The following is a 26,929-nucleotide window of genomic DNA, read 5'->3' as shown; positions in this document are numbered from 1 at the left end:
GCTGCAGTGGCAGTTTGTGTTTGTGCTGCAGTGGCAGAGTTTGTGTTTGTGCTGCAGTGGCAGAGTTTGTGTTTGTGCTGCAGTGGAAGTTTGTGTTTGTACTGCAGTGGCTGTTTGTGTTTGTGCTGCAGTGGCAGTTTGTGTTTGTGCTGCAGTGGCTGTTTGTGTTTGTGCTGCAGTGGCACAGTTTGTGTTTGTACTGCAGTGGCAGTTTGTGTTTGTGCTGCAGTGGCAGTTTGTGTCTGTACTGCAGTGGCAGAGTTGGCCAGCCATGGTTGTGGAAGTAGACCTCTGGGTCAGGCTTTTCATCCTGCAGTACTGCAGGGTACAGGTCCAGTGAGCGGTACTGCAGGGTACAGGTCCAGTGAGCGGTACTGCAGGGTACAGGTCCAGTGAGCGGTACTGCAGGGTACAGGTCCATTGAGCGGTAATGTAGTAGTACAGGACTGCAGTGTCTGCTGGAGACGGTGAGGGACCTTCCTTTCCTGTCTCTACAGCTCTTATTCTTCTCCTCTCTTCTGTCTCTCTTTCCTCAGATCAGTTATACTTTACAGAAAGTTATGAGCCCCAAAGCCAGAGAGAGATTAAAAACATAACTCCTGATAATAAAAGTATGACAGTGGTGACAGGGTTATTTTTTAGTCTGTTTGGTTGTCCACACTTGTATTGAGTAACTGTGTTCACTATCTGATTTTCACACAACAGATAAACAGAATTTATGTCTGTGTAAAAAATGAAGAGCCAAGTCGCTTTGTAAAATGATGCTTTAGCTATTATATTTTAGATGTGATTCAAAGAGTATTTTTGTATTATAGGCCTATATGACGGAATGACAGAGGCATTTGTATTTGTACAATAGTACAAAACAAGATGGTCTTTATTCAAAGGCCAAACATTTGGAAAACATTGCTGATTATGAAGAGCATTTTCTGGGTTAAACCCTCAGATGGGAATCAAGCATTTTCAACAAATCCTCATAAACACATTTCTGAGACCGAAGCCTTTTCCCAGATGTCAGAGAAACTGCTTCTTTCCAAAGGGAAACAAACGTAGGATTACGCACTGCGAGCGTGGAGCGTTTGCACAAAGAGCGGCCATCTTAAGGGCTCAACATTCAGCATATTCTGCTGTTTCTGTTGCTTAGCGCTGAAATTGCTCTCAGATGTTTTGCTTGCTTCTCTGCAGTGTTAGCATTGTAATATCAACTGTTCCTGCTGTCCCTGATATCCTGATCTCTGTATATTTTACCAAGGATAACTATCGATTGCTCCAAAATGGTTTTTAAGTGTCCATTTCTTTTTGTTAGGATTGAGCTGAAATATATTAGGGTGAGGAGAGGCATACAGCAGTGGTTTCTGTTCCTTTGCTGAACCTCCTGCTAATGTTGAAATAAAGACCAGGCTAATTTCCTTTTGCCCTGTCTTTCTAAGTATCTTATACACACACTCTCACACACACACACACACACACACGCACACACACGCACACTCACACACACACACATGCCACGGGTGCATACACACACACATGCATGCACACACACGCATACACACTCACACACACAAACACACACACCCACACACACACACACACACACACACACACACACACACACACACAAACACACACGCACACACGCACACACACGCACACTCTCACACACACTCATGCACACGGGTGCATACACACACACACACATGCATGCACACACACGCATACACACTCACACACTCTCTCACACACACAGACGCACACACACACACAGCGTGTTCTGCTGTTCTCATAAAAACTCATAAAAAATGATAAAAATCAGGTCTGTCTCGTCAAAGGACTTGGAAGGAGGATGATATCAAACAGACTGAGTGAGAGAATGTCAGCTGAATTTTTTTTCTACATCAGGTGGAGCAGGCAGTGGTGGACAGTATGAGCCTTTGTCATCTTTTCTCTATTTTCTGTTACGAATGCAAACCTTTCAGCCAGCAATTACCAGGGCAGAAGAACAACCAGCTGCAAGACTTCTGGTTCTCTGCTTGTCTGTCCTCGTGTTTATATGAGCTGAGTGTCCTCATGTTTATATGAGCTGAGTGTCCTCGTGTTTATATGAGCTGAGTGTCCTGGTGTTTATATGAGTTGAGTGTCCTCATGCTTATATGAGCTGAGTGTCCTCCTGTTTATATGAGCTGAGAGTCCTCCTGTTTATATGAGCTGAGTGTCCTCATGTTTATATGAGCTGAGTGTCCTCGTGTTTATATGAGCTGAGTGTCCTCCTGTTTATATGAGCTGAGTGTCCTCCTGTTTATATGAGCTGAGTGTCCTCATGTTTATATGAGCTGAGTGTCCTGGTGTTTATATGAGCTGAGTGTCCTCATGTTTATATGAGCTGAGTGTCCTCATGTTTATATGAGCTGAGTGTCTTCCTGTTTATATGATCTGAGTGTCCTCCTGTTTATATGATCTGAGTGTCCTCCTGTTTATATGAGCTGAGTGTCCTCCTGTTTATATGAGCTGAGTGTCCTCCTGTTTATATGAGCTGAGTGTCCTCCTGTTTATATGAGCTGAGTGTCCTCCTGTTTATATGAGCTGAGTGTCCTCATGTTTATATGAGCTGAGTGTCCTCATGTTTATATGAGCTGAGTGTCCTCGTGTTTATATGAGCTGAGTGTCCTCCTGTTTATATGAGCTGAGTGTCCTCCTGTTTATATGAGCTGAGTGTCCTGCTGTTTATATGATCTGAGTGTCCTCCTGTTTATATGAGCTGAGTGTCCTCGTGTTTATGAGCTGAGTGTCCTTGTGTTTATATGAGCTTAGTGTCCTGGTGTTTATATGAGCTGAGCGTCCTGCTGTTTATATGAGCTGAGCGTCCTGGTGTTTATATGAGCTGAGTGTCCTGGTGTTTATATGAGCTTAGCGTCCTGGTGTTTATATGAGCTTAGCGTCCTGGTGTTTATATGAGCTGAGTGTCCTCGTGTTTATATGAGCTTAGCGTCCTGGTGTTTATATGAGCTGAGTGTCCTCATGTTTATATGAGCTGAGTGTCCTCCTGTTTATATGAGCTGAGTGTCCTCCTGTTTATATGAGCTGAGTGTCCTCCTGTTTATATGAGCTGAGTGTCCTCATGTTTATATGAGCTGAGTGTCCTCCTGTTTATGTGAGCTGAGTGTCCTCCTGTTTATGTGAGCTGAGTGTCCTCGTGTTTATATGAGCTGAGTGTCCTTGTGTTTATATGAGCTTAGCGTCCTGGTGTTTATATGAGCTGAGTGTCCTCATGTTTATATGAGCTGAGTGTCCTCATGTTTATATGAGCTGAGTGTCCTCCTGTTTATGTGAGCTGAGTGTCCTCGTGTTTATATGAGCTGAGTGTCCTTGTGTTTATATGAGCTGAGTGTCCTCGTGTTTATATGAGCTGAGTGTTCTCCTGTTTATATGAGCTGAGTGTCCTCCTGTTTATATGAGCTGAGTGTCCTCCTGTTTATATGAGCTGAGTGTCCTCGTGTTTATATGAGCTGAGTGTCCTCCTGTTTATTTGAGCTGAGTGTCCTCGTGTTTATATGAGCTGAAAGTGCTGTCCACAGCGTAGTGATGTACACAGTATGGGCTGGAGATACACCGTCCCAATAAAACATCAATTCCTCTTCCTGCATCTCCACTCTTTTTTAGAATGGACCTGAGCTAATGAACTGCGGTGAAGCGGAGAACTGTGCAGACTCATTGGTGCTTTTACAAAACTTATTTTCCACAAAAATCGATGAACGTTTGTGACTTTATTGACTCCACTAATAGAGCCAGAGTAGTGTTAGTGCTTTGTGTCGAGTTTGAGCAGCCAGTCGGTTTAATGCAGAGCTGCCAGGCTGTTTAATGTAGAGCGGCCAGGCTGTTTAATGCAGAGCAGCCAGGCTGTTTAATGTAGAGCGGCCAGGCTGTTTAATGCAGAGCGGCCAGGCTGTTTAATGCAGAGCGGCCAGGCTGTTTAATGTAGAGCGGCCAGGCTGTTTAATGTAGAGCGGCCAGGCTGTTTAATGCAGAGCGGCCAGGCTGTTTAATGCAGAGCGGCCAGGCTGTTTCACGTAGAGCAGCCAGGCTGTTTAATGTAGAGCGGCCAGGCTGTTTAATGCAGAGCGGCCAGGCTGTTTAATGTAGAGGGGCCAGGCTGTTTAATGCAGAGCGGCCAGGCTGTTTAATGCAGAGCGGCCAGGCTGTTTAATGCAGAGCGGCCAGGCTGTTTAATGCAGAGCGGCCAGGCTGTTTAATGCAGAGCGGCCAGGCTGTTTCAGTGCATGGGCCTGTCACTGAGGTGAGGATGGTAAGTGCTCGCGTGAGACGCCTTGTCCTCAGGGTGTGTTCTTGGCTTAGCGTGTCCAGCGGCGTCTGAAATCACAGCGCGTAGCGGCTCTGTTTCTGCGCTCTAATGGAGTCGCAGTCACACACCTCAGCCTGCCCTCCCTCCCCCGTGAACATGGCTGATGCAAGGCCCTTACAAGCTCAAAGAGAGCTGAGAGGTTTAAAGCTATTTCATTTGGTTTGGGGGGGGGGGGGGGCTAATTAATGTTACATGCTGAAGGAGAAGTGAAGCGGACCTTAGCGAGGGGTGAGGTATGGTCCCCTTTGGGCAGTTCAGCGTTAAACTGGCCTAAGTTTCAGTTAGTGTCCCGCGGGAGGCCATAGCTCCCCCTGATGGCCTGACTGACGTACCCCCCACCTCCTCCTTGCCTCCTCCTTTCTTCCTTCCCACCTCCTTCTTACCTCCTCCCTCCTGCCTCCTCCTCTCCTCACTCTCGGCTCCTCCTCTCCTCCTCTCTCCCACCTCTTCCCTCTCACCTCCTCCTCTCCTCCCTCTCACCTCCTCCTCACCGCCTCCTCTTTTCTCTCTGGCCTCCTCCTCACATCCTCCTCTCCTCCCTCCCACCTCCTCCTCACCTCCTCCGTCCTGCCTCCTCCTCTCCTCCCTCCCACCTTTTCCTCACCTCCCTCCCCCCTCCTCCTCTCCTCCCTCTCACCTCCTCCTCACCTCCTGCCTCCTCCTCTCCTCACTCTCACCTCCCCCTCACCTCCTTCTCACCTCCATCCCACCTCCCCCTCACCTCCCCACCTCCTCCTCGCCTCCCTCTTGCCACTGCGTCTCGCTCTTGTTTTTGGAAATCTGTTTGGTCTTCAGGTTTGTTTTTTCCCTTAACCAGTAGGAGAGTCTTATTTAAAGTGACAGATTGATTCGAGGGCCCCTTTCTGGACCGAGAACCTTTCCAGCCAAATCCCGCCTGGAAATGTTGCTTTTGTATCATTTGACCAAAGAAACACACATGCAGCTCAAAAGAGTGGATCTGACCCAGGCCATGTGTGCTAAACACCGTCACGCCCAGGCCTCAGTATTCCCTCCTGGAGTTATGCTAGAACTGTAAAACACAGATTTATGCTGTCAGTAATGATTAGAGTATACAGTTACATTACAATAACATCTACCTCACTGTACAGAGCCTTGTGGAGCTTGCCGTAGAGAGGAGATTATGATCTAAGTCATAAGGTTGTTTTTTGGCAGGTTACTGGGGAACGTGCCCCTGTTTCCAGCCTTTTTATTTACAGCGATCCTCCGGTCTCTCTTTGTCTCGCGCTGCTAAATTTAGTCTGGAGGGCGATGGGAGGGCTGGATTACTCTCTCCTGTGTTTAAATTCCTCTGAACTGACTGCGCTTCCTTCCTTTAATTCCTCAGCCCCGCCCTGCTGCGTAGGTGGATTTGGCCCCAGCGCCGGGGGCCTCAGCAGACCCCCTTAAATCTGCTTCAGCACCCCAGCCAGACAGCCTGGGGGTCTCTCTCTCTGAGCAGCCTGAGGATCTCTGTCTCTGAGCAGCCTGGGGGTCTCTCTCTCTGAGCAGCCTGAGGATCTCTGTCTCTGAGCAGCCTGAGGGTCTCTCTCTCTGAGCAGCCTGAGGATCTCTCTCTCTGAGCAGCCTGAGGGTCTCTCTCTCTGAGCAGCCTGAGGATCTCTGTCTCTGAGCAGCCTGAGGATCTCTGTCTCTGAGCAGCCTGAGGATCTCTCTCTCTGAGCAGCCTGAGGGTCTCTCTCTCTGAGCAGCCTGAGGGTCTCTCTCTCTGAGCAGCCTGGGGGTCTCTCTCTCTGAGCAGCCTGGGGGTCTCTCTCTCTGAACAGCCTGGGGGTCTCTCTCTCTGAGCAGCCTGAGGGTCTCTCTCTCTCTGAGCAGCCTGAGGATCTCTCTCTCTGAGCAGCCTGAGGGTCTCTCTCTCTGAGCAGCCTGAGGGTCTCTTTCTCTGAGCAGCCTGAGGATCTCTCTCTCTCTGAGCAGCCTGGGGGTCTCTCTCTCTGAGCAGCCTGAGGATCTCTTTCTCTGAGCAGCCTGAGGATCTCTCTCTCTCTGCGCAGCCTGGGGGTCTCTCTCTCTGAGCAGCCTGAGGATCTCTTTCTCTGAGCAGCCTGAGGATCTCTCTCTCTCTGAGCATCCTGGGGGTCTCTCTCTGAGCAGCCTGTGGGTCTCTCCCTCTGAACAGCCTGGGGGTCTCTCTCTATGAGCAGCCTGAGGGTCTCTCTCTCTCTGAGCAGCCTGAGGATCTCTCTCTCTGAGCAGCCTGAGGATCTCTCTCTCTCTGAGCATCCTGGGGGTCTCTTTTTCTGTCTCTGAGCAGCCTGGGGGTCTCTCTCTCTGAGCAGCGGTCTCTCTCTCTGAGCAGCCTGACAGTCTCTCTTTGCTGTGTGATCTGGCAGGCTGTTCCATCCACTGACAGCTCCTTGTGTAAATATGTAAGCTTCTGGATGTTATATTTTCTTGAGAAATCTTTTTGGAAACTTTGGGATATTATTTGCAGAAGGGTCCTGAACAAACTCTGGCTTCATCCTGGGTTGTAGAGGAGAGAGAGTACCCACCCCCCCCCCCCCCCCCCCCCGTTCCCAGTTTGGAAGCTTGTTAATGTTCAGACTCTATTAAACGCCCCCCAATCCCCCTCCCCGCCCAGCGGCTTGGTTTCTGTGGCAGATTCAGTAATGACTCCAGCGCAGACTTGGAGGGGGGGTCTGGGTGGGGGGGTCGGGGTGGGGGGGTCGTCGGTGGGCAGACTCACGCTGAGGTAGATCGCAGAGGTGAACGAGCTGCAGACTTTATTTTCCTCTTCTGTGGTAATGTGTTCCAGATGAGCCTGCACTCACCCCCTTACCAGGACTGACGCTGTCCGGGAGCTCCCTCAAAATGGTTAACCTAATAAGTTACAGATCCGCAGAATAAAAACTTTACACACTCTGCACAAAACCGGTTCTTCCAGGTGACCCGCAGACATTTTATAAGGGGGCACTAAATCCCCTCCTGGCTGGGAAAAGGCTGAACTTTCCTGCTGGGCACAATAGAAAAAGCAAACTGAAGGCTTCCATTGCTAAGCACCATTGTTACTTCACCCACCGTTGTTTTTTTTAAACTGCCGAATGAGTCAGTCTCAGGTCTGTTATCAGTGATGTGTGTTTGTTGGCATTTTGTCAAGGTTATCTCCCTCTGGAGTGTTTGTGCGTTTGAAAGGGAAGTGTGCTGTGGTGTGCTGGCACTGAACCTTCTATTCTGGAACACCTCAGAACCATCTGTCAAAAGGATTTGTTTCCCTGGGGAACTTCGTCAGTGGGGAACACAAAGATGAATGGCTGTAGGTCAGTTTTAGCAGCTTCACTCTGACAGAGAGGCGTGTTCATGCCGTCATTGTCCCAGAGAATGCACATCAGCATGAACCGCTGGGCTTGCAGCTTTCAGAAAACATTTTAGACCCCTGAGTTTTCAAGGCATGTGTGCTCTGCTGAAAGGTTCATGTGTTCTAGGCGTGTCCGTGTCTTAGGAAACAAGGCCCATGAAGAAGAAAAACCCCAGTGAGAGATGAAAAAAGCAGAGGCAGTATAAGTCAAGCCCCTCACTTAACTGCTATGAGTAGAAGTGCTTTAACCCTTTAAGGTGTGAGGTCACAAATACGTGATTAGAATGCTCTTCACTGAACATTCTAATGCTGATGTCACAGTCACTGCTGGTGACTGTAAGCAATGGTGTTCTAGAATACCAAAAAACTTTCCAAAAAACCTACTCTTCAAAGGGTTAAAATTCAGATCAAGAGATCTCAATTCCCCCTGTTGTTAAACAGAACTGACTATAAGATTCCACAGTATGAGTGCCGTGATACTAGTGTATGTGCAGCCAGGCTTATAAGAATGTTGCTGAGGAAGGTGCTTTGTGAAAACTGCCCTGATTTCTGAAAGCCAAACAGCTCTGTCACTACAGTTGCCTGGGGAGGAAAGGGGTGGGCACCCCTCCCTCGAGAAAATGCCCAATTCCCAAAACCCCAAACAGGAGGAGATTTTTGCCCTGCCCACATCCCAACCTTATCCAGAATGATCTGAAAGACAAAACCAGTCTTTAATTGAAATCTTATTAGTCAGCCCTTCTGTTGTGACCAACCCCCTGTTCTAACACCCCCCAACAATTACCCCCCTTGGGTTTCCTCATTGTCATGTGTTACATGCCCCCTGCCCCCGCATTAGCATTTCCTTTGCCGTTACTCTGAATTTTGGGGCAGGTTTAAGGAGGCTGCTCCGCTCTCTAGTGGGGGGGTGGCGGGGGGCGCTGGGTGGGGTACGGGCGGGGAGTGACAGGGACCACACAGAAACATATTTCTACCAGTGGAGCTGTGTCTCACCATGAGAGTACATTTCCTGCCCCCCCCCCCCCACCCCCCACCCCCCCAAAAGGTAAAGTACATTTTTTCCAACGGCTAGAATGCAGGCAGTGTTTGCATCTGAACTTTGCAGCCAACAGGATTTGTTTTGTCTGTAATTTAAGGTGGGCTTTGCATATAGAGTGTCTTGTCAAGCCAGCCATTATATCCAAACATATAAGGCCCCCCTCAGCACTAATTTGTAAACCCCTGAGTGTATACTGTGCTGGGGGAGTTAGCTTTATGTTACTTTACGTTATGTTATTTATGTTTTAATGTAATGAGAGAGGCTATGGGGAGGAAGGGTAGGGATTGCTATGGATTGAGCAGAATTCCATTATATCAGTGGGTCTGTGTGTGAGTGTGTGTGTGTGTGTTTGAAATGTATGTCTCAGGCAGTCAGATGTAGAATGGCTCACTAGCTCTCTCCTGTCAGTCAGTGAGAATGCCAAACCCCCCCTCCCATTTCATCGGCACCCCCCTCAATGCTGTTCTGACTGCAGCCCAGGAATCGTGTAGCCGATCACACATATATGGGGGGGGGGGGGGTGACAACATGTACAGAGCCATTTTTTATTTGAATTTGACCAGGACTTCCCGACCCTTTCTATCAATCATGAAAAGATAAGGTTCACATTTGGGGTTAAAAAGACCCAGTCCAGGTGGTAGATACCCCCCCCCCCAGTGGTGCCACAGACAGTGGAACACATCCCGCAGGTTTTCAGTCTGTCCAGCAGGGGTCACTGGTGAGCGCATTGTACATTTGACCTTGAAACCGACGCTTTCTCGCAGCCTTTTTTGGCTCTGTTATAACTGGATAAAATCAGCCGATTAATGAACAATCCCTTCCAGCTGGCTGCTGATTCACTCTGCCACACCCTAAAGTAATTATTAATCTGTCACACCCTGTAGTAAAGTTTTTTTTTGGGCGGAAATCGCACTGCTAAGTGTGCACAGCACCCACTAAATGTTTTTTGGTAGATCACCACTTACTGCTTCACACCAGAAACTAGGCCCCATTTACATTACATTACATTACATTACAGGCATTTGGCAGACGCTCTTATCCAGAGCGACGTACAACAAAGTGTATAACCAAAACGAGGAACAAGCGTGTTGAAAACCCTAGAGGGAAGTACAGTTCCAAGTGCAGGGAACGACCGCGTAGTTTAACTTGGACCCTGTAGGTTAATCTGATTAACACAACAAAAAACAGCAACAAAGCAGTCTATGCAAATAAAACAAGCAATAGTTATTGCACGACTGCCTACTCAACTAAGTCAACTAAGATAAACAGCTTACCTAGCTACAACCCTAAGATTACGTCAGATTTACGCTGCAGACTCTGCAGTTTCCTGTGTTTGTGGGAAGAAGAAGTGATTCTCCCCCTCTGAAGGTGTGACTCACGTTACTTGCTGACTTCACTCTCAGTCCAAGTAAAAATGGTTTTTTTGTTATTATCAGATTTATTAGACAAATTGAGCTGCCCTTTGTCCTGTATGTGAGTGCTTCTGTGGAAGGCTTACCAAATTCAGGTTGCTATGCAGTCATAGTGCACTGCAGATATAATTAATATGGCAAATAGCTAGCATTGCATTTTATAAAATGTGTGTAATGTTATGTAATGTTAAAGTAAAAACCAGTCCTCACCACCTGCCTAACTCTCACCAGATATGTATTCAACATACACCCTCCTCACCCCCCACTCCTCACCCCACGCGATAATTACATCAAGCGACCTTAGTATGTGCCACTGTGATGCGTCCTTCATTCAGGAGTGGGAATGCTGGCAAACGCTTGGTACCTGGTGAAGATCCTAAGAGATGGGAATGTTGCCATGTTTTCAATCAACATTTGTCTTTAACTTTGAGTAAACACAAACAGTACACTTATTTTTCACAAACTCAGTTTGCCACACTAGTTTTAGTGATGGCTGGACTCTCCAAATTGTTTTTGTGAAGAAAAGAAAAAGTTCTTGCTATTAATTAAAGAGCAGATGGTGACTGAACCCCAGATTTGGTCAGTTGTACACTGTGTCTGTGTTGGAGTTTATGAGTGTGGCTGGATAAGGTTTATTATGGTTAAACCCCTCTGCTTAGATCTTCAACTAATTAGGATGATTTTCTGAGCTTATGGCAACCCTATCAAGCCATAGTTAGTCACGGGTTGCCAGATGAGACTAACAGATCCCTGGTGTTGGTGCGTCTCTCTCAGGTACGACTACGTGGAGGTGCGGGATGGGGGGGATGAGACGGACACGCTGGTGGGGAAGTTCTGCGGGAAGATCGCTCCTTCCCCCATCATCTCCTCCACTAACCAGCTCTACATCAAGTTTGTGTCCGACTACGAGACACACGGAGCTGGCTTCTCCATCCGCTACGAGGTCTTCAAAAAGGGTAAGAACCTGCCGTACCAAAACCCCTGAACCTACCGTACCAAAACCCCTGAACCTGCTGTACCAAAACCCCTGAACCTGCCGTACCAAAACACCTGAACCTGCTGTACCAAAACACCTGAACCTGCCATACCAAAACCCCTGAACCGGCTGAACCAAAACCCCTGAACCGGCCGTACCAAAACCCCTGAACCGGCCGTACCAAAACACCTGAACCTGCCATACCAAAACACCTGAACCTGCCGAACCAAAACCCCTGAACCCGCTAAACCAGAGCCCCTGAAACATCCCAACCAGACCCCCTGAACCGACCGAACCAAAACCCCTGAACTGGCCGTACCAAAACCCCTGAACCTGCCGTACCAAAACACCTGAACCTGCCATACCAAAACCCCTGAACCTGCCGTACCAAAACACCTGAACCTGCCATACCAAAACCCCTGAACCTGCCGTACCAAAACACCTGAACCTGCCGTACCAAAACACCTGAACCTGCCATACCAAAACCCCTGAACCGGCTGAACCAAAACCCCTGAACCGGCCATACCAAAACCCCTGAACCGGCCGTACCAAAACACCTGAACCTGCCATACCAAAACACCTGAACCTGCCGAACCAAAACCCCTGAACCCGCTAAACCAGAGCCCCTGAAACATCCCAACCAGACCCCCTGAACCGACCGAACTAAAACCCCTGAACTGGCCGTACCAAAACCCCTGAACCTGCCGTACCAAAACACCTGAACCTGCCATACCAAAACCCCTGAACCTGCCGTACCAAAACACCTGAACCTGCCATACCAAAACCCCTGAACCGGCCGAACCAAAACCCCTGAACCTGCTGTACCAAAACCCCTGAACCTGCCGTACCAAAACCCCTGAACCTGCCATACCAAAACCCCTGAACCGGCCAAACCAAAACCCCTGAACCGACCAAACCAAAACCTCTGAACTGTCCGAACCAATCTGTAACCATGGTGATTAGATATCATGACACATTTATGATCAGGACAGCACAGAAGGATTTTCAGAAATTCCCTTGCTGTATAAATTCTCAGAAGCCATTTAGAAAATTCTCCACACACATGCACTCACAAATCTTTGTGCGTGCACATACACACACACACACACACACACATGCAAGCAATAATAAAGTAGTGAACTTGTGAGCTCACACTCCTCAGTCTGAAGGGAGATTGTTTTCATGGTGCAGGTCTGGCACACTCTTATTTTAATCTTACTGTTGTTCAGAACACTTATTATAGCACACTAATATGTAACATTTTTAAAGAGGGGCTTAGTGAGGGAGGGGTAGACTTTGATAGGACAGGGGCTGACTGAAAGGAATCAATAGATACCTGAAGACACTGTGACCCTCTAGGACTGGAGTTAAACCTGCAGGCACTGCAGCCCCTCCAGGACCGGAGTTAAACCTGCAGACACTGCAGCCCCTCCAGGACTGGAGTTAAACCTGCAGACACTGTGGCCCTCCAGGACTGGAGTTAAATCTGCAGACACTGCGGCCCTCCAGGACTGGAGTTAAATCTGCAGATACTGCAGCCCCTCTAGGACTGGAGTTAAACCTGCAGACACTGTGGCCCTCCAGGACTGGAGTTAAATCTGCAGACACTGCGGCCCTCCAGGACTTGATTCTGATGCCTGAGTCTTGGAGCAAAGGCCATTAACTCTCAAGAATTTGGTGGGAGGTCAGGGAATGATTAACATTCAGCACACATTTAAAATGGAGAACAGTCCCCACAGTTCTACGCTACATTCGGGTTGAATCAAGAAAGCAGAGCAGTGTGAGTGAATCAGGGTATAGCGACTGATCTTTGAGTCCCTTCGGTAAAAACGTCTGTATTTGTTATGAAAATGTACAGATTTTTCCCATCAATGGTGTTTTCAAAAATGTGCCACACATGGCCTGTTCTAGCCCAGGGCTGCACTGAAAAAGGGAATAATGGGATAAATGAATGGCTCCATCAGCGTCTTCCAGTTATTGGTCAGAGTCTGTGGAAGGGAGCTGCCTGTTAATGCCCCAGGTGTGACTGTGGCAGGACAACAGTAACAGTCCAGCCGTCCGGCGCGTAACAGGAGTGGGGATCCGCCCGTCCGGCGCGTAACAGGAGCGAGGATCCGGTGCATAACAGGAGCGGGGATCCGGTGCGTAACAGGAGCGGGGATCCGCCCGTCCAGCACATAACAGGAGCGGGGATCCGGCGCGTAACAGGAGCGGGGATCCGGTGCGTAACAGGAGCGGGGATCGAGCGCGTAACAGGAGCGGGGATCCGGTGCGTAACAGGAGCGGGGATCCGCCCGTCCGGCGCGTAACAGGAGCGGGGATCCGGCGCATAACAGGAGCGGGGATCCAGCGTGTAACAGGAGCAGGGATCCGGCGCGTAACAGGAGTGGGGATCCGCCCGTCCAGCGCGTAACAGGAGCGGGGATCCGCCCGTCCGGCGCGTAACAGGAGCGGGGATCCGGCGCGTAACAGGAGCAGGGATCCGGCGTGTAACAGGAGTGGGGATCCGCCCGTCCGGCGCGTAACAGGAGCGGGGATCCGGCGCGTAACAGGAGCGGGGATCCGGCGCGTAACAGGAGCGGGGATCTGGTGCGTAACAGGAGTGGGGATCCGGCGCGTAACAGGAGCTAGGATCCGGCCGTCTCGCGCGTAACAGGAGCGGGGATCCGGTGCGTAACAGGAGTGGGGATCCAGCGTGTAACAGGAGCGGGGATCCGCCTGTCCGGCACGTAACAGGAGCGGGGATCCGGTGCGTAACAGGAGCGGGGAAAGGCTGGGATGAAAAAAAAGGGTGAAAATATTTCTTGGCTGATGATTTGGGGATGGATCAGCTACATTACCTCTTTTTTCCCCGCCCAGCCCTGGCCAGCCCCGTCCCGCCCAGCCCCACCCAGCCCCGCCCCGCCCCACCCAGAGGCTCAGTCTGTCTCCAGTACACAGAGCAGCAGAACAAGAACAATTTGGGGTCAGGGTTAGGGCTCTTACAGAGCGAGCGAGAGAGTAGAGCAAAGGCTCCTGCTGTGTAAAACTGGCAATCAATAAATTCCAAAAATGAGCTGAAATTATCATTTAATCATTTGCCCAAAGTGACGAACAAAAGTGTGTTTTACAAAAAATGTATCATTTGCAAGAGCATTATGGTAATTTTTCCCAATTCATTAATGTACATTGAAATTAATTTCCTGAATGGACTGAATGGAAATGGAATTGACTCCCCAAACCCTGCTGGAACGAGAGTGCACGCCCCATGGCCGTCCCCCCTGGGGGGCAGTCATCCTTAAACTGATCACATCTGTCACTCAGGACAGAGAGACGGGGGATGGGGGGGGGTGAATTTACACCGCTCATGTCACCCATATGGTCCACTAGGTGACAGACCCACCACAGAGCATCCCCCCACTGAGGAGCCAATCAGAGAGAGGCAGGGCTGGGCGCTAGAGGGCAAAGGGGCGGGGTCATGTACACCTTAAGAACACTCAGCCTATCGAGGCTCCTCATTCGCCTACACTGTACAGAGCTCCCAGCAATGCATCGATCGTTAATCAATAATTAACTGATCTATCATTACTTTATGATCACAGCTCCAGAGGGTAAACCAGGTTCATGTTTAAAATAGAAAAATCTTAAAAGCTTTCTCTTTTCTGGTTCCAGAAATGACTGGCAGGAAAATGGTGCCAGCATCTAAAAGGCTTTACTAAAAAGACCTACTACAGGTCAGCCAGGCTTCTTATAAAACAGGACAAAAAATTACAAACTCACAAATCGCAGTGAAATGTTTCATTTTTAACTATTCACATCCTCTTAATTAAAGGCCTCTTAATGAGTCCTGAAATTTTTAATAATTCATTTCCTTTTGTTTGCCTCCAGGGCTGGAGTGCTCCAGGAACTTCACCTCCACCAGCGGGGTCATCAGGTCCCCCGGTTACCCAGAGAAGTACCCCCACAACCTGGACTGCGTCTTCATGGTCTTCGCCCCCGACATGTCCGAGATCGTGCTGGAGTTCCAGAACTTCAACCTGGAGCCCGACACCACCCCACCCAACGGGGCCATCTGCCGCTACGACTGGCTGGAGGTCTGGGACGGCTTCCCCGGAGGTTCGCTTACCCAGTTCTTACACATCATCGCAGGTTCTAGTTTAGTGATGTGTTTTATTGAAAGTGTTAAAGGATCTGCAGACTTGTTTTGAAATTGTACCAGTGTTTAAGGAGATAAAATTATTTCACATGTATTTGCCCTTTATCTGGGACCTGGAAAGATAAGGAAGAAGAGTGAAGTTCTCACCTTTTTATATGCAAAATGACAATGCATTTCAAGGTATGGCCTCTTCAGCAATAACAAGACATTATTTTATGAACTTAATGGAGGTCAGATAAAAAGGATCACATGAAACTAATTCAGACATCAAACAGGATTTAGACAATTAGTGGTCAATGTTAGCTTAATTAATTATGAGACAGAAAATGTTGTAAGCAGGAGCAAGGACCTCATGTGAGCATTCAGCCAAAACATTGCCCAGTGATTAGCTGCTCCAATGCATAAAATACTCAATGTATAAAAATGAAAGAAAATAATGTATAAATCAGGAATATTCACAAAGGAGCCAGTAGGGCAGAGGATGGAATGGAAGATGGATTATAGGTGTCATTAATCCAGGTGTGTGAAAGCAGAAGAGAAGGCAGACCCCACTGCAGTGAGTAATTTACACAGGCCCAGAGGCCCACACAGGCCCAGAGGCCCAGAGGCCTGGAGGCTCACACAGGTCCAGAGGCTCACACAGGCCCAGAGGCTCACACAGGCCCGGAGGCTCACACAGGCCCAGAGGCCCACACAGGCCCAGAGGCTCACACAGGTCCAGAGGCTCACACAGGCTCGGAGGCTCACACAGGTCCAGAGGTTCACACAGGCCCAGAGGCCGAGAGACTCACACAGGCCCAGAGGCCCACACAGGCCCAGAGACTCACACAGGCCCAGAGGCTCACACAGGCCCAGAGGCCCACACAGGCCCAGAGACTCACACAGGCCCAGAGGCTCACACAGGCCCAGAGGCCCACACAGGCCCAGAGGCCCACACAGGCCCAGAGGCCCACACAGGCCCAGAGGCCCACACAGGCCCAGAGACTCACACAGGCCCAGAGACTCACACAGGCCCAGAGGCTCACACAGGTCCAGAGGCTCACACAGGCCCAGAGGTCCAGAGGTTCACACAGGCCCAGAGGCCCAGAGACTCACACAGGCCCAGAGGCCCAGAGACTCACACAGGCCCAGAGACTCACACAGGCCCAGAGGCTCACACAGGTCCAGAGGCTCACACAGGCCCAGAGGTCCAGAGGTTCACACATGTCCAGAGGCCCAGAGGCTCACACAGGCCCAGAGGCTCACACAGGCCCAGAGGCCCAGAGGCCCACAGAGGCCTGGAGGCTCATGCAGCGCTCGGTGGGCATTACCTGAAGCAGCGCGATGGCTCTTACAGATTAGCCGCTGGCTAATGAGCCCGGTGATAATTAAAAAGACCCCCGTGGTCCTGTGCCATTTTATTATCACATTTATTTTTGGCAGGGGAAGTCTGAGAAACTGAGACCTCAGAGAAATCTTTCCAGCATTGGTCTGGAATGCTGAGGTAAGAATGTGATTGGTTAAGCTTTAGCTCCGCTCCCTGTCTCTCTGCCACCCCCTCTGAAGCTGCTGTCGTCTCTCCTGTGGCTCCGCCCAGTCCTGTCCTCAATACACAGGAAAAGTTTGGAGCACTATGAATACAAGACAATATTCCAGTTGGTGACCTCTTTTCCACACAAAGTTTTGTTCCCCCCAGGATAAGGAAATCTTTGCAAACTGTTCTATAAATGGACAGAGTGCTATATTGGACACTATTACTGTGGCTGGCTGGTGATTGGCTGTTTGTGCAGCCTGTGGTGTGACACCAACCAATTTTAGTGCCATTTGTGGGTTCTGTGTGAGTTGGGTTAATGTGACGTTTGTGGGTTCTGTGTGAGTTGGGTTAATGTGGGTTCTGTGTGAGTTGGGTTAATGTTGGTTCTGTGTGAGTTGGGTTAATGTGGGTTCTGTGTGAGTTGGGCTAATGTGGGTTCTGTGTGAGTTGGGTTGATGTGGGTTCTGTGTGAGTTGGGTTAATGTTGATTATGTGTGAGTTGGGTTAATGTGGGTTCTGTGTGAGTTGGGTTAATGTGGGTTCTGTGTGAGTTAGGTTAAGATGTCTCTCTGCTCCCGCTTCCCCAGTTGGTCCGCACATCGGTCGCTACTGTGGGCAGACATCACCCGGTCGGGTGGTGGCCCACACTGGAATCCTGTCCATAACGATCAACACCGACAGCGCCATTGCCAAGGAGGGCTTCTCTGCCAACTTCACTGTCATCGAGAGACCGACGCCGGCAGGTGCGTTAGCCACTAACGTCAGCTTCTACAAACTGCAGGGCGGGGGGGGGGAGCGCAGGTGCGAAGAGGGGGAGGTGCCAGGCATCCTGAGGTAGCAGAACGGAGGGATCTGGCTGGCATGTAGGGTTTGAATATCTTGTGGAGGTATGCTGGGGCTGATCCCTTGACTGCCTGGTATGCTAGGACGAATGTTTTGATTTTGATGCGATCCATAACAGGCAGCTAGTGGAGGGTAGTGAGCAGGGGGTGACGTGGGAGTGTCTGGGAAGGTTGAAGACCAGACAAGCTGCAGCATTCTGAATGAGTTGCAGGGGTCTGATTGCAGATGCCGGTAGGCCAGCCAGAAGAGAGTTGCAGTAGTCCAGGTGGGATAGTACCATTGCTTGGACCAGGAGCTGGGTTAAGTAGGTGGTGAGAGGGGCGGATTCTCCAGATGTTGTACAGGAAGAATCAGCACGCCCGGCTTACCGCTGCGATGTTCTTGGAGAGGGACAGCCTGTTGTCCATGACCACGCCAAGATTCTTGGCACAGGGTGATGACGTCATGAAGGTGTCCCCTAGGGAAATGGAAAAATCAAGGAGGGGAATGGTTAGAGCAGGAATGAAGATTAGCTCTGTCTTACCCGGGTTGAGCTTCAGGTGGTGATTGTCGATCCAGCTCTGGATGTCCCTCAGGCACGCGGAGATTCGGGCAGGGACTTGTGTGTCTGATGGGGAGAAGGAGAGAAAGAGTTGTGTGTCATCAGCATAGCAGTGATAAGACAAGCCTGTGGCAAGGGGGCGGGGCGGTGATACTCTACTAGCCCAGGCAACCTAGAAGGAGCGATCGGAGAGAGATAGGACTCAATCCAGTCAAGGGTTGTGCCGCAGATCCCTGTTGCTGCCAGGGAGGACAGGAGGATGGAGTGCTCCACAGTGTCAAAAGCAGCTGAGAGATCTGGCAGAATCAGAGAGGAGTGCAGCCTCTGTCGAGTGGCCAGGCCTGAAGCCGGATGGGTGTCAAGCAGGTTATTCTGAGAGAAGGAAGCAGAGAGCTGGTTAGATGCAGTCCCTCAGCACTCAGCAGTCCACAGGATGAACTGTAGCCAAGAAGCTCTGACAGTTGTCCTTGCAGAAAAAGTGTGGTACTCTTAGATTCATGCTGTTTCTCGGTCCCTGTAACGTTCAAGGGGTAAAATGCTGACATTTCATCCTGTCCATTTGGTCTAATGAGGGACTTTGGGACTTTTTATTAAAACAATAAGTCAAAACAGGGAGGTATTTCATTTTGTTAATGGATTGGTTCCAGTTTGCGAAATGTGTGTGAACATTTAGTTTTGTCCCTGAGAACTGACCTCAGCACCCCAGTGTGTGAAGTCCTCATAAACCGTACGTGTGAGTTCAGGCCTCCATAAGCTTGTAAAGCTGTGCTCTGACCGGCCCTGTCCCTCCCCGGGTGTTAGTGTTGCGAGCGGGGGTGTTAGTGTTTGACGAGCGGGGGTGTTGTAGAAAGCACTAATTGTCCCAGATGGCCAAAGACACCCACACTCCTTCAGTGGCATCTTCACCAGAGCCAGCACTGAGCACCATGGTGACTGTGACTAGCGTCCAGCTGAGCATATGACTCACTGAGCCTAAAACTGCTGGGGAAGCGGTTCACGGCTAACCAGAGCAAACCACTGCTAACCAGAGCTAACCAAGGCTAACCAGTGCTAACCATAGCTAACCACTGCTAACCAGAGCTAACCACCACTAATCAGCGCTAACCACCGCTAACCATAGCAGACCAGAGCCATTTCAGAGCTAACCAGAGTTAACCACCACTAACCAGAACCAACCATCGCTAACTGGAGCTGTATCAACACTAACCAGAGCTTAGAAAAAATTGGAAACTATAAAATATATAAAAATTTTTCCATAAAGAGCCATCTTAGGCTAATGAGTTTTTATCTGAGAAATGTATGAAGCTCCTCTTTCATCTGTGGGGAACATTTCTGTAATTACTGGTGCATATTCGTAAATATACATGAATATGTACATATATGTCCACTGTGTACATATCACCTTTAGGACACACTAGAGCTGCTTCAGATCATCTCAGACTCCCAACTGGCTGAGGGTAAATTTAAATGATGGGATATGCACTCAGGGGCTGATCCTTTAAGGGCTTTTAAAGAGATGAGGTGAGAGATTAATTATGCCCCCTGTGTGTGGTACTGCCCCGCTGATTTTCATAACATAGCATAACAAAACATAATGACAAGAACAGGCCATTCAGCCCAACATGCTCGCCTTTTTCCTGACTAAATTGTACCTAGCGCTCTGATTACCTACAGACTAGATAGTGTGTAACACCGTATCGAGCCTAGTCTTGAAAATCCCCAGAGTTACTAAGTGACCTGGCAGGCTATTCCACACATTGACCACTCTCTGTGTGAAAAAATTCTTCCTAATGCCTGTAAGGAATTTACCTTTTGCTAATTTCCATTTATGTCATCTCGTTCTACAAGTAGAACTCAACCTGAAGAATCTCTTGTAGTTCACTTTGTTGATCCCCTTTATGAATTTAAAAGCCTCAATTAAGTCACCCCTGTCTCCTTTTACTAAGCTTGATGAGATAAAGCATCTTTAGTCTTTCTTCATAGCTTTTATCTGTCATACCAGGAATCAATTTGGTTGCCCTTCTTTGAACCTTTTCCCAAGCCTCTATATCTTTTAGTAGGACGATCCCCAGAACTGCACACAGTACTCCAAGTGTGGTTTAACAATTGTACTGTATAGGGGGGTTTTCCAGGACACCCTACACCCCCTGTGACCCTGTGACCCACTGCCGACCTCTCTGGGTGACTGTCCCACACAAACACAAACAGAGACTCCCTCTTACCCTGGGTACAGTTACAGTGATGGCATCCTCCCAGATTTTTCCCCCCATTAATCAAGAAGTACTGATTTTTTTAGCTCCTAAATGTCTGAAGCAGAGACAGAGGATTTTGGTGCAGTGTAAGCACATGTATCAGTAGTGTTTCGGAGAGTTTTCACGCTCTTTGGCAGCTGATAGCAGGAGAGAATCCCCAGCAATCAAGCCAAACACTACTTGCAGCCCCCAGAGAGATTTAGGTCTGAAAACCTGCATTTCCTGCTTAATTGGGAACAGGCCCATCAGTGGAGGACTGAGCGCAGTGTGATTTGCTGTAGAGCTCAGTGCTTTTCCCCTCAGGAGCTCCAGTGAGTTCGAAGAGCCGGGAACGCGGTGGGACTCAGCTTATTAAAGTGTGTGAATATGACCGTGAGCCGAAAAGGCCCTGTCTCTCTCTCTGGAGGCTGAGTTTCCCGTCTCTGAGGGCCCCTGAGGGCCCCTGATTTATCTGTCCTCTGGAGAAGCATGACAGAGAAAGCCAATATATTCCAGCTCACACCTGAACCTGGTTCTGGTGCAGCTCACAGATGAACCTGGTTCTGGTCCAGCTCACAGATGAACCTGGTTCTGCTCCAGCTCACATGAATCCAGTTCTGCTCCTGCTCACTCATGACTGCGGTTCTGGTCCAGCTGACTCATGACCCCTGACCCCAGCTGGGTGTTCTGTTGCAGATTTTCAGTGCCGGGAGGCCATGGGCATGGAGTCGGGGGCGATCCCCTCAGAACACATCACCTCCTCCTCCCAGTACAACAGCAACTGGTCCCCCGAGCGCGCCAGACTCAACTACCCGGAGAATGGCTGGACCCCCTCAGAGGACTCCAGCAAGGAGTGGATACAGGTAAGCGGGGCTGAGCATATTTTGGGCACATCTCATTTTAAAACAGGATTTACCAGCCCTGGTCTTGTAGAGCCACAGCGTTCTGCTGGTCATCAATTTTGCCTTAAATTTCACAGAAACCAGTCGGGCTGTGTGACTGTCCACGAGCAGGGTTGGGGGGGACCCCCCCATCTGATGTTTGCTCATTAGAGTTTCCGCATTGCTTTCAGCGCACTGTCAGGGGTGAAAGCACTTCAGGCCCGGGGGTTGGGAATGGTTCACTGTCTGGGAATGGGCCCGTCTCTCTCTGCAACATTCCCACTGTGCTACTGCCGGAACTTACCGGAAACTCTAACAATGCTCCCGGGCCGGGGTGGGGGCTGGGGGGCAGGGGTGGCCGGGGGGGGGGGGGGGGGGGCTAGGGGGAGCACGCACTCACTCATCAGCGCTTCCTGTGGGGTTAGAGCTGTAGTGGAACGAAGCCGAGCAGGGGAACAGCAGTGCCCCCCCTCCACGCCCCCCCCAGTCTGGGAGTCTCCAGTACCATTAAAACTGGGCTCCGGTGGGGGGGGGGCAGATGGTGCTGAAAGCAGGTGGAGAGAGTTTAGCCTGTACCTGCCGTTCCACCTGTACCTGCCATGTGCTCACAGACTACACAACCTGTTTGAGAGGACACACACACACACACACATACATCTATATACACACACACACACACACACACATACACACACACACCCATACACTTATACACACACACACACACACATACACACACATATACACACACACACCCATACACTTATACACACACACACACACACATACACACACATACACACACACACACACATACACCTATACACACATACACTCTCTCACACACACACACGCACTCACACACACTTATACACACAAATGCGCGCACACACACACAACACACACACACGCACGCACAATTATACACACACACTAGCACACACTGCACAAATAATTTATAGATCCATCGCTGACAGACACAACACCTCTTCAGAAGCTGACACTCCTACAGACAGGCAAGCAGGCAGACCTGCTTCTAATACCAACGCAAAATACCCTGTAGATGGTGATTAAAATGGGAGAACACTCCTGTACAATCCCTGAGAATTTTCAGCGAAACACAGAAACCAGCCTAAGTGCGCATGAAGCAGTGTGCTGCACTGTGACTGGAGAGACAGCGGTCTGAGTCCTGCTCCACTCCGAATGAGAGTTCAGGCCAGGATTTATGTTCTGCCTCAGCCCCCATGGAAACTGTGTCTGGAATAAAAAATTTACCCTCATTTCATTTTTTCTGCGCTAGTATAGCACAAAGGGCCAGCAGATTGCCTTATATGGTGCTGCAGTTTCCTCTCCTTCTTCCATTCCTGATTTCCCTCCACATCAAATGCCTCTCCCTCTCAAACGCCCTTCAGACCTGACTGAAATCCAGCAGCGTCCCCTCTGTGTGCAGGAGGGCAGGGCCTGAGATGTGGAGGGTTTTCAACTGAAAATCTATCAGGGCTTTGTGTGTGTGCGTGTGCGTGTGTGTGTGTGTGTGTGTTGGTCTGTGTGCGTGTGCGTGTGTGTGTGTTGGTGTGTGTGTGTGTATGTGTACGCGTGCGCGTGCGCGTGCGTGTGCGTGTGTGTGTGTGTGTGTGTGTGTGCATGTGCGTGTGCGTGCGTGTGTTGGTGTGTGTGTGTGTATGTGTATGCCTGCGTGAATGTGTGTGTGTGTGTGTGCGCGCGTGCGTGTGTGTGTGTGTGTTGGTGTGTGTGCATGTGCGTGTGCGTGCGTGTGTGTGTGTTGGTGTGTGTGTGTGTGTGTGTATGTGTATGCGTGCGCGCATGTGTGTGTGTGTGTGCGCATGCGTGTGCGCGTGTGCGTGCGTGTGCGTGTGTGTGTGTCCGCGCGTGTGTGCACATGTGCGCGTGCGTGTGTGTGTGTCCGCGCGTGTGTGTGAGTGTGCATGTGCGTGTGTGTGTGTGTGCGCATGTGCTTGTGTGTGTGTGTGCGTGTGTGTGTGTGTGTGCGCGCTTGCGCATGTGCTTGTGTGTGTGTGTGTGTGCTCCTGCCTACTCCAGCCCCCCAAACCCAATCAGGTGTCAAGCTGCATCTGCATTTGTTTCCAAGGGAACAAATGAAAGAACCGTGCGGTCGGTGTTCCGTTCGGAGCGTGCGGAAGCAGTCTGGCAGGAGCGCTGCTGCGCCTGAACAAAGTTAATTGCAACAAGTGCCATTTACTGGCCGAGCTCTTCATCCTGTTTAGATTAGTCACAATGCCTGCCACTTCAGAGCCATCTTGGTAATGGCACAGATGGCTGGAGAGATGTACAATACATATTTATTTCTTTTTTTGTAGATGCATTCATACAATGGCTTAATTAATTTGTGCATGTATTAGCCTTGTAGCACAGGATTATTCATGAAAGCGGGGTCCGATTTCCTACATTTCTTTTTTTCACCCCCAGTTTTATTTAAACCACATCCAGCTCCTCATGCATTTTAATGGAGCTCTTTCAAGCTCACCAGGGCGGCGTGTTCAGTTCCCTGTCATGGTCGCTGAGATGAGGCTGTGGGCTCTGCTTATTGGCGTGGGTTAGCTGCTCTGAACCTCTTAAAGGGCCAGGCCTCACTGTAGACCAGGTGTCCCAAACTCCAGCCCTGGAAGGCCACGGTGCATGCTGGGATTTGGTGTGTTTTAGCTCGAAAGCACTTTATGTCCATCTGTGATTGAGTAAAGATTCCACGTGTGTTGTTTCCGAGGCCTACAGTAGCTGTGGACTGGCAGGAGCTGTGGCTGCTCAGGACTGTAGATAGAGATCCCTAGAGAAGAGGAGCTCCTTTGAGTGGAATGTGGAACAGCAGCCCGAATGGCCTCTGCAGGTCCGTTCAGCCTTTACTGCAGCGCGACTGATAATCTGCCTTCATCTGCAGACGTATCGTCCCAGCCAATCAGGAAAGGTCGGGAGAGGTTTGTTTTCCCTGGCCCCCTAACGTTATTTACGGATCCTTCCTGTTCGCACGGGAACTTCCGGCCGGTCAGTGAGGACACCAGGAAAGAGACACATGTGCAGAACAGATTTACTGTAGACTTGTGAGGGGGGGCACCCCCCCCCCCCCCCCCCCCCCATAGTCCCCTGAGTCCCAGCAGGAAATTAGCTCAGTCCCAGAAAGACAGGAATTAATGAAGAAGGCCTTCATCAAGGAAAAGAGGAACGGCAGGGTCTAGCTTGGTTCTAACATCACATGAACCTGACTGATGTAATTATATGTATGTATATATAGCAAAACCAATTAATCTTTCAAACAGTTCCCATTCATCTAAAACAGCACATGAATGATGAATGATAGATTTTGTCTGTAGACTGTCCATATCGCTCTGAAAGTGTTTCTTTAGCTTGCCGTACACCAGCAGGACACCAGAAGTCTGGATCCTTCTACTTTTCAACCCTCTGTGCTTTTTAATCATTGCTTTTTGCTTTTTTATTTACCGGCTCCATTATCAGCTCAAGGCCAGCTAAAGTGTCGCTACATGAATAAAATAATGAATTTTGTTATGGCTACTAATGAATCCTTTGGTCTCCAGATTCTTGACAGGTTAACCATGGAAAGTATTGTATTGTAGGGGCGACGTGGTCCTGAACTCCTGAAGTCATTGTGTGAGAGGATGTTTACAGCGCTGTGTAAAGCAGTACAATAACAGCCGATGAGAGAACAGTATGTCTGAGGAGGCAGATGTACCCGAGAGCGGACCCTAAGAACCCAAACGCTAATGGGGTATGGTCACTGCGGTCCAGAGATAAATCTGACCAATCCGAACCCGAGAGCGGACCCTAAGAACCCAAACGCTAATGGGGTACGATCACTGTGGTCCAGAGATAAAGCAAACCGGGCCGAACCCGAGAGCGGACCCTAAGAACCCAAACGCTAATGGGGTATGGTCACTGCGGTCCAGAGATAAATCTGACCGAACCGAACCCGAGAGCGGACCCTAAGAACCCAAACGCTAATGGGGTACGGTCACTGTGGTCCATAGATAAATCTGACCAATCCGACCCCGAGAGCGGACTCGCATGTGGTGGAGCCGCCGCTGCCGGCAAGCAGTCGCACGTTTCCCATGCAGCCCCAATTCCTCTGTGACTGGACTTCCTGTCCTGTCTGTCCCAGTGCTGCCGCTATCTTAAGCAAACAGAGGGTCTCCCAGCTATGCCCCCCCCCCCCCCCCCACCCACGCACTGATTAAGCCTCCCACCAGAAAACACGCTTTTATCTCCAAAGACGTGTAGGGGGCACCGAGGCCGCAGTCAGGAACTGGAGTTTGCGACAGGCTATTTCCTGTTTTGGCAGGATGTGCAAATGGTTTTTCAGTTAGTCGCGCGGTCAGTTCGTGGGTCAGTCGTCCGCCTTCCATTGTTTCCCCAGTTAAGCAGCCGATGAGAGGCTATTTTCAGTCCCGCAACTTCTGTGCGCAGTTAGAATACGAGGTGTAATAGGGGTTAGGGCTAGGGCTAGGGTTAGGGTTTGGGTTAGGGCTTTTGTGTGAGACCCAGTTGTATGGAAGGGTTAGGGTTTGGGTTAGGGGGTTAGCAGTAGGGTTAGGGTTAAGGTTAGGGCTTTTGTGTGAGACCCAGTTGTATGGAAGGGTTAGGGTTTGGGTTAGGGGGTTAGCAGTAGGGTTAGGGTTAGGGTTAGGGCTTTTGTGTGAGACCCAGTTGTATGGAAGGGTTAGGGTTTGGGTTAGGGGGTTAGCAGTAGGGTTAGGGTTAAGGTTAGGGCTTTTGTGTGAGACCCAGTTGTATGGAAGGGTTAGGGTTTGGGTTAGGGGGTTAGCAGTAGGGTTAGGGTTAAGGTTAGGGCTTTTGTGTGAGACCCAGTTGTATGGAAGGATTAGTGTTTGGGTTAGGGGGTTAGCAGTAGGGTTAGGGTTAAGGTTAGGGCTTTTGTGTGAGACCCAGTTGTATGGAAGGGTTAGGGTTTGGGTTAGGGGGTTAGCAGTAGGGTTAGGGTTAAGGTTAGGGCTTTTGTGTGAGACCCAGTTGTATGGAAGGGTTAGGGTTTGGGTTAGGGGGTTAGCAGTAGGGTTAGGGTTAAGGTTAGGGTTTTTGTGTGAGACACAGTTGTATGGAAGGAGTACGGTTTGGGTTAGGGGGTTAGCAGTAGGGTTAGGGTTAAGGTTAGGGTTTTTGTGTGAGACACAGTTGTATGGAAAGAAGGCTGTGTATGATATAAGCCCCAGAGCTTTCACTGGTCTCCCAACAACACCTGCCCTCTTCTCCCTGACAGGATACCGGTTCTGCCTCTCTCTACCTCACTTTGTTTCCTGTTTCTAAGAGACAAGCAGCCAGGTGATACACAAATGATTACCTGGAGGGGAGGGGGCATGAGACTGAAACTTACAGGATGAACATTGGCCTACATGGTGATGGTGGTGATGGTGGTGGTGATGATGATGGTGATGATGATGATGATGATTTTTGTTGATTCGCAGGAGATTAAGCCTTTCTTTTTGCCGAAATGAGGTCAGTGGTGACTCACTGCAGAGACTGTGGCCCTGTAGTCTGGGTTTGGCCAGCCTTTGACGGATCGTATTTTACTGTCATTTAAGTTACATTTCTGATTCTTTTTTTAATGAGGGGAAACTCCATGGGAATGTTCCTGCGGGTCTCACACAGACAGATGGGGAGCCGTTTTTCCCTCTGGAATGG

The 26,929-nt window shown here is 49.7% G+C and overlaps 1 protein-coding gene across 2 annotated transcripts in view; it reads left to right on the top strand.

The window, feature by feature from the left end:
• Positions 1–26,929, top strand: part of nrp1a (neuropilin 1a) — a 57,037-nt gene that overhangs the window by 7,099 nt on the left and 23,009 nt on the right. For both annotated transcript variants that reach the window (XM_035428875.1, XM_035428873.1), the window contains exons 3-6: positions 10,899–11,080; positions 14,968–15,195; positions 17,336–17,491; positions 21,060–21,226. In XM_035428875.1, coding sequence (XP_035284766.1) covers positions 10,899–11,080; positions 14,968–15,195; positions 17,336–17,491; positions 21,060–21,226 — 733 coding nt within the window. The remainder of the gene's footprint in view (positions 1–10,898; positions 11,081–14,967; positions 15,196–17,335; positions 17,492–21,059; positions 21,227–26,929) is intronic.

Source organism: Anguilla anguilla, chromosome 8 (assembly GCF_013347855.1).
Source record: "Anguilla anguilla isolate fAngAng1 chromosome 8, fAngAng1.pri, whole genome shotgun sequence".
NCBI lineage: Eukaryota > Metazoa > Chordata > Actinopteri > Anguilliformes > Anguillidae > Anguilla > Anguilla anguilla.
Note: the sequence above shows the minus strand (reverse complement) of the source record. Positions and strands in the feature narration are given on the sequence as shown.